This window comes from Euleptes europaea, chromosome 5, assembly GCF_029931775.1.
Source record: "Euleptes europaea isolate rEulEur1 chromosome 5, rEulEur1.hap1, whole genome shotgun sequence".
NCBI lineage: Eukaryota > Metazoa > Chordata > Lepidosauria > Squamata > Sphaerodactylidae > Euleptes > Euleptes europaea.
In genome coordinates, this window is record NC_079316.1 from 24965751 (window position 1) to 24973757 (window position 8007).

At 39.5% G+C, this 8007-nt stretch overlaps 1 protein-coding gene across 1 annotated transcript; it reads right to left on the minus strand.

Moving 5' to 3' along the window:
* Positions 1 to 4344: 4344 nt before the first annotated feature.
* Positions 4345 to 5325, minus strand: B3GALNT1 (beta-1,3-N-acetylgalactosaminyltransferase 1 (globoside blood group)). The gene has a single exon (XM_056850203.1). It carries the CDS (start codon positions 5302 to 5304, stop codon positions 4345 to 4347), a length of 960 nt encoding a protein of 319 aa, XP_056706181.1. The 5' UTR covers positions 5305 to 5325.
* Between the last annotated feature and the right edge of the window lie 2682 nt (positions 5326 to 8007).

Below are 8007 nucleotides of genomic sequence, written 5' to 3' on the forward strand. Positions count from 1 at the left end.
TTAACTTGGTCTAGATTATACCTTTGGAATGCAAAACATATCCTATGTCCGGCAATGAACAGATCAAAGTGCTACATTGTCATTCCGTGGCATGTTTTTTGCACTTGACAATTTTTCAATACTGATTCACTCTGGTAACATTAATGATCTTCTCGCAAGATGGATTTGCCCTTTGAAAGGCAGTTGTATTCTTTTGAAAAGACAGATATTTTAGATAGCAAGGCTGGTTCAGGTCAAAAGTTGCACTCCCCCCAGAAACAGCATAATACCTTTTTATTAGAATCAGCCAGATTGTGACAAATCCGTGAGCACGCATCAGGGAACACGAAATCTTTCTCTCATTGCTTTGTGACAATGTGGTTACTTCTAATGAAAAGCCATTATACTGCTGCATTTTTAATAAGTGTGCAAAAAAGAGATCTTGAAAAGATTTCCTTCGTTTAAAAATAAAAGTCCTATAATTATTTTTTAAATCCGTTAAAATGGCCCATATTCGCCCATCACGGATATGATGTTACAACTCCTGTATTATCATTGGCTTTCCAGTTAAGTCAAACATAGGAAGTCTATTTCTGTATTTTAAGATATCTTTCATCACGAGAATGCCGTGAATGAACAAAACCCCTAGGTCAAAAACATAGGAAGGCAACAAAAGAAAAAGAATCAAGATATTGGGTTGGCTCCTGCCATCATTTCTACTAGTGAAAAGTCTACTACTGCAGATTTCCAATTTGCCCATCTTACTGTCCCTAGCAGTCCGTTGGCTTCAGTGGGAAGAGGGAGGCAGAGGAATTCCAGTCACTTCCATTAACAGAAATTATTGGCAGGATCCAACCAAGCGGGTTTATTAGCACTACAATGCAAAGTTTAGCTGGCAAATGGGTTAGATTGCTCAATTAAAAATTTACCTGCTACAACATAGGCATACATCATCTGAATGCAAAGGGGGGAAATCCTATTTTCTTCAGCACTATTAATCATCCAAATTCATGCAGATTAAATAATCAAGTAATGATTAAAACTTGTACAATTAGCTGACTGGGGACAGTCCTAGTGTTTATACTAGTTGCTATATTCACTAAAGAAATGTTTTAACTAAGGACAGTTTGACTAAACAGACGGCTATTGGCCCAACATTTCATTTCCCAGGATGTAACAAAGAGTGTGATGCCTAGGGAAACTGGCATTCTGGGGGAGCTGTTTCACTTTTCTTGTTTTCCAGCTATAAACACCTGAAATAATTGCCTTAGAAGAGGCATTTCCCCTCTCTGTTGAACCCCACTTAAAAGCATTATTAGGTGCCACTCAACTCCTTCTGCAGTAAGAGTGGCCACTGCTATAGAAATAAATGAGATTCCAAGCAAACTAAAGGAAAGTTTTTTGTAGGTTTATGGTGAGAATTACGGCTGTTATGCGCAGCTGGAACAGTTAATCACCCTTTGCTTTACCACTTCAAAAAATCCAGCAGTGTTAACTAACAAAAATATCTGAGATTGCAGATAAAGTCCCTGGCCAATCTACTGAAATAGAAACATGTTTGTGGAGAACCGAGACGTAGATTGTATTGGCTAAATATACAGCTGGAATCTCAGAGATACTGTGCTAAACCAGAAGGGTGTGGTTTGAAGGTTCATGGGTAACACAACCTTGCTGGAGCTCAGCCGTTCTTGGTTTGGTCAATGCCTTGATGAGAGAGAGAGTCTGGGAACTTCATGTAAATATAATATATCTTGCAGCACTGTGAAGTGAAAATTTATCACTGTGCAGTAGGACCTGAGAACGATCCCTTACATTTTAGAAACAGCCTGTGCTTCTGCACCCCCCCCCCCAGTAAGACACCGTTAACCAACACCTTATCAGAACACAATTCTGAAGTTTTTATGATGCTGTAGTGAAAGGGAAGAGCCATTTGTGCCATGGTAGCAAAAGCCTATCAAGAGGAACCTCCAGCCTTTCTAATGCAGGCTACAATATTGGGGGAAAGCATATGAAAGAGCCACCAAGACATTTTCCTCTTGGCTCATCTTCCAGAATTGTTAAAAAAAAAAACACAAGCACACCCAGGTGTGCTTTAAAATCTGTGTAAAGACACGAAGTGGAACATGCACATCTGTTTTCCAAGCAAGGCATCAACAAAGGAAAACCTGGAAGCCAAGCCAGAAATCATGTGCCTTGCTTGGTATATATCTTACGTTGGGTTAACACCTGCCAACATCTTAAGCTATGGACATGCACCCTGTGGACTTCAGAAAGGGTTCTGAAAGCAACTCTTACTAATTTAAAAGTGAACCGATTGTGTCATCTGCAGTTACACCTTGAAGTCACATCTAGGAACTTAAATCTACCAAAGTCCACTGCTTTATCCATACTGCACAGCAAGTGAAAGAACTGGTGAAGCCTCATTGTTCTTGGGACTTGTAGAGGTTTTCTTTTGTACCTAATTCTACATCTGTCTCTAAGAGACAATTTGAAACATGGGTCAAGTTTAATGTAAATATTATAACATTAGCAGTAGTTTAACCCCAAAGTGGCGGTGCTTGGTCACTTTTTGCTGTATGTAACTATGGTATCTTCAGTGTGTGCATTAGAGATAGATTGTTATGAACTTGGGTTTTTTTTCCTTTCTTTTTTTTAAAGCTGGGTGAAAAATATATGTTTCATGCAACTGCAGATTCTGTATTAACGTCTACAGGAAGTGTAAACTACTGAGTAAAAAAACAAAAACAAACTTGGTTGTATGGGTTAAAAAAAATAAAAGCTTTAAAATGAGCATATTTAAATAAATAATTGCGGGTTTCCTTTTTTTTTGTAAAGCGGCATTTCTGTTCAGTTTCATTTAATTTTGGCCAGACCGATACATATGAACAAAACCTATATGTATGACGGTACTCTAAGCAGTCAACAAGTTAAGCTATACAGTATTGGGGGAGAATTTGTAACATTTGATATAATGAAATCCTCTTTGGCTTTGACCATAACCGAGCCAAGGAAGCTACTTGGAGTATTTACCATAGTACACAGGGAATCTATCTTTTACAAATTTGACCATTATCAATATCAATATTTTTTTAAATAGATAAAATGATATAAACAAAGGGCACTCTAATAAGCATTGTGACTAATTTTCAGTTTGATTGGGTTGCCTCCAAACTCCCTCTTGTGAGAGACCAGCCACTTCTACTTAAGAACATAAGAAAAGCTACGCTGGATCAGACCAAGGCCCATCGAGTCCAGCAGTCTGTTCACACAGTGGCCAACCAGGTGCCTCTAGGAAGCCCACAAGCAAGACTGCAGCAGGATTATCCTTCCTGTGTTCCACAGCACCTAATATAATAGACCTGTTCCTCTGATACTAGAGAGAATAGGTATGCATCATGACTAGTATTCATTATGACTAGTAGCCATGGTTAGATCTATCCTCCGTGAACATGTCCACTCCATGAACATGTCCACTTGTAATAGGGGAAGTAAATTCTGCTAGTTCTCCCTTCATCATTACCCCCATGCCATTCCTAAGGACCCCCTGAGCTTTAGGGGAGCTGCAGTGAACTTTTCAGTGGGCTGCAATGTGAAGAGGGAAAGATTCATTGTGTGAATGAAGCTCTGCTCAAGGTAGTCCATTCAATGCAGACGTAATAACTAATCTAAACCTGACCACAGTAGAGGCTCTCCTCAAGGGCACTTTACCACTTTTGATCAAGTTGTCTTCCAGTTCATATTTGTAATTGATCATGCTGTACACAGAGCAATCTATTATGTTTAAAAATGTGCATGCTTTCTTATAGACCAGTGGATTATATACATCATCATTTGACACAGAAATTCCATTCATTGGTTATGTTCTTTCCCTGTAGTTCACATTACAAGAGAAGCAGTCCATTTAAAAAGAATCCTGTACAGAGACCATGTGCTACTAATAGGAAGGGTTCCTTGACTCTCTTGGGAAAAGGAACATGGTGGCCAGGTGTATCCTAGGAAAGCTTGAGACAGATGGGTTTTTAATAGTGCTGAAAGCAGTATAATAGATACATATATTAATTTCATGTCACATATATTTGTGCAATACAAAATCTGCAAAACGAGAAATGTCCAGGTTGATGCATACAACATAAGTACTGATACATTTGTAAAAAAATAGGTCACAGTGAACTTCTGGTGTCACCATGGAGACAGAGTTGCAAAATATCCCTTTTCAAATACCTTTAAAATCTTCATAAATGTCCATAGAATTCCTACAGTATAAATTAAAGAGGCCAGAAGAGGATAAAGCAGCCCAGCCTTAGAGCCATTACACCAGGGTTCAGTCTCGATGAACTGAACGGAGCTTTAAAACTTGAGAGGGCATTAGTGGCAAGGAACTGAAGTCTCTTTCATTATTTCTTGCCAATACCTAATCATTTCATGTGAAGAGATGCCATGTACTGCAATCAAGTGCTTGTATTTACAGATATCAAAGTTAATTCTATATAAAAAGAAGAGTTCTGCATCTTCTGGAATATAGACGCTCTCGCCGAGAATATTTAAACAAATCCCAACATAGACATCTTCAAACTTAATGGGTTTGACATGATGCATCATTTCATAAACCCTGCAAGCCAGCCTGGAATTAAGGATATAACCCAATCCACTACAGTATAGAGGATAGACATTAAATGGATATTCATCATAAGAAATATATACTTTCTTGAAAAGTCCTCTGTGAGGGGGATTATTAATTAAGGGGTATCCAGTAATGAAGTTTTCTGAAGCATTTTGCTTTAGAAGGAATTTCACTAAGTTGCCGGTGTGGATGAAGACATCAGAATCAGTTTTCATAACATACTGAGTGTTGGAACAAAACTCAGCCACCCATCTGAAGGCCATTATCGTTTTTAAGGTAAGGTTGTCATACGTGTCAAGGAAGTCTTGACGGATTATGTCTCCATAGAGAATGCTTTCATCTTCTATTGATAAGGTGGAACTGTCATCTTTTTCTCCTTGACCCAGTAAGAACATTGTCTGAACCTGGTTGCCCCACCATGATTTCTCAAAGCCCCACGTTATCCTAATGGCTTGTCTTGCCTTCACATCTGCCGGTCTTGAAGTCACCAAAATAACCAAAAATGGGTTGCTGTCTTCACATTTTATTCTCTCACGTAGCGTGAAGACAAATTTCTGCTTATAAACAGGTTCATACTCATAGAAATATATCCAGTTTATATATTCTATTACAGTGCGGGAGGGAATTGCCATATACCATATCATTAATATGGCAGAGATAAGAGACACACTCCAAAAAATCCTTTTCAAGTGTATCACGGACATAACAGTCTTCAAAACAACCACAATGAGAAGATGATGCTGGCAGCAAAAGTGTCAAAAGAATTAATGGGAAAGAGAGCAGGGCTAAGCCAGAAATTCTTTGCTGGAAAAGAAAAATCAACCAAGTTAGCATATGTAAAATACAGATCAAGCTGATGATAGTAGGATCAAATTGTTGTTATCCTCCTGAGATTCTGAGACTACTGAATCTGTGGCTAAATTTTTTGATGAAATTGTTAAAGAGGCGGAGGTTAAATGATGTTTAGAGGGTTGGTTTTATTTGATCGACTGCTTGATGGCATGCCAATAAAAGTTTTGAAATTTGAAATTTGATATGTAAAATACAAGCTTTCAAATTTAGAATACCCAAATCTCTGTGAAAGAGATTACTTAAAGACATGATTATCACAATAGCTACTATCCGTTTGTTTGCATTGTCTGAAAACAGTACATCAGCCAGACAGCAACGGTGATAAGAAGATCCTTGAGAGTTGGGGAGAAGACATCTCACCTGTCCTTGGCTCCCACCAAAGAAAGAGCAGTTTGATTCTGTGGCAGTGTGACAGCAGCAGTAAGAATGAAGTCCCACCCCACTCAACATTTATCTGCCACAAAAGTGGTACATTTCCACCAGCGGGTCATCTCCAAAGAAGCACCAGCATCAGGAATTGGCCCACTGGGTTAGACTGAAGGAAGAGCATTAGCAATAATTCTCTCGCTCGCTCGCTCTGGTTCTGTCTTTGTTTGTTGTAATGTTCTGTGGATTTTGTAAGCTTTCTCGAAGGCCATATATTTTGCAAGTGGGGGAGGGAATCTTGTAATCAAAAAAATCAGTTTCATGTCACAAGGTAATTGCAAATATTGCATCTGATCCACTATGGGAGTGGACACGCAGGTGGAAACAGCGCATTGCTGTGCCTCACCATGTGTAGATCTGCACACTGCAAAAAAGTGTGAACCAGCTTAAGCTGGTTCACGCTTTTTTGCAGTGTGCAGATCTACATGTGGTGAGGCACAGCAATGCACTGTTTCCACCTGCGTGTCCACTCCCATAGCTTGTAGAATATCACTTGTATATTCTTTCTTTATTTTCAGTCTGACTTGTCTTTCCCAACTTGTTCACTCAACACAAAGGCTGAGTAAACAATAACATACAAGCCCAAATCAAAACCACAGAACATTCACATAACGAAGAAGAGTTTTATACCCCTATTTTCTCTACCTTTAAGGAGTCTCAAACCGGCTTACAACCACTTTCCCTTCCTCTCCCCACAACAGACACCTTGAGAGGTAGGAGGGCTGACAGAGTTCAGAAAGAACAATGACTAGCCCAAGGTCACCCAGTAGGCTTCATGTGTAGGAGTAGGGAAACCAACCTGGTTCACCAGATTAGAGTCCACCGCTCATGAGGAGGAGTGGGGAATCAAACCCAGTTCTCCAGATTAGAGTCCACTGCTCTTAACCACTACACCACACTGGCTCTCTAATGAAAGGTTCAGTTAAATTTTAAAATAACCTTACATATATATCTACTATAAAAATTAAAAATCACACGCTACAAGATCCAGTCTGTCAAGATAGCTTCAAGACTTTATCAAGGAGTTTTAGTGCCAATGAAATAAAATTTACTACTCATTCTGTAGTCCTCTTATCAGTCATCAGAAGGTTTAAAAGATAGCAATCAGCAGAGTGAACAGGGGAAATCATCATAAAAGGAACTAACATGTTGAGTTGAGCATACAGCCTAGAAGGAAAAGGAAAAAATGTACACTATATTCTGCTGCCTGATATGGACAGGGACATAAGCACTGCTCTTGGGGCATTATCATATATGTATGTGTAGTCCCGAGACACAAGACCCAATATAGGGTGGAGGGACTGGAAAGGCAAACAAGGGTAAAGATATATATTCAAAGGCCTGTGTCACATGTCAATGTTTACATACTGAGGATATGTACAACATTTGTGCCCATACACTGGTGCACATGTTGTCTACATGCTGGGATGAATTAATCTGCTGGTGATAACAGACTCAACTCTGAAGATTTCCTGTGTTGGTGTGGAAGGTGGGGAGGGGCTGTAGCTCAGTTTGTAGAGCATGAGCTTGGCATGCAGAAGGTCCCAGGTTCAATCCCCGGCATCTCCAGTTAAAGGGACTAGGGAAGTGGGTGATGTGAAAGACCCCTGCCTGAGACCCTGGAGAGCCGCTGCTGACCTGAGTAGACAATACTGACTTTGATGGACCAAGGGTCTGATTCAGTATAAGGCAGCCTCATGTGTGTGTTACCAAGTCAATAATGCTGTCCACACTGAAACTTCACACTCTTATCTATTGGGTTAATGAAAAACCATAATGAAGGACCACAGCTATTTTAATTAATAAACACAGATCTGATATTAACACTCACAGTATTCAAAAACCAGTGTATTAATATTTCAGTCTGGTACATCTAGGGCATTCTGTTGCTAGTCTAAAAGTCACTGCTCTCCTTCAAAAGAAGTTCAAAGGGAGAATCCAACACAGAAGTTTGAAATTAGCATTCATTATGAAGCTCAATGCAATATCGCCCACCCCCAGGGTTTAATGAAAGGTTTGGGGTCTCATTTACCAGAGGTACAGATATTTTAGCATGAACTATCCTTTAAAGATGTTAATCTGCTTGGTTGCTGTACCTTATTGCGCTTATTGTGACTCACCACTTACTA

What these genes read in the sequence shown, in the direction of transcription:
- B3GALNT1 (XM_056850203.1), bottom strand. Translation starts at nt 5,304, where the DNA reads ATGTCCGTGATACACTTGAAAAGGATTTTTTGGAGTGTGTCTCTTATC.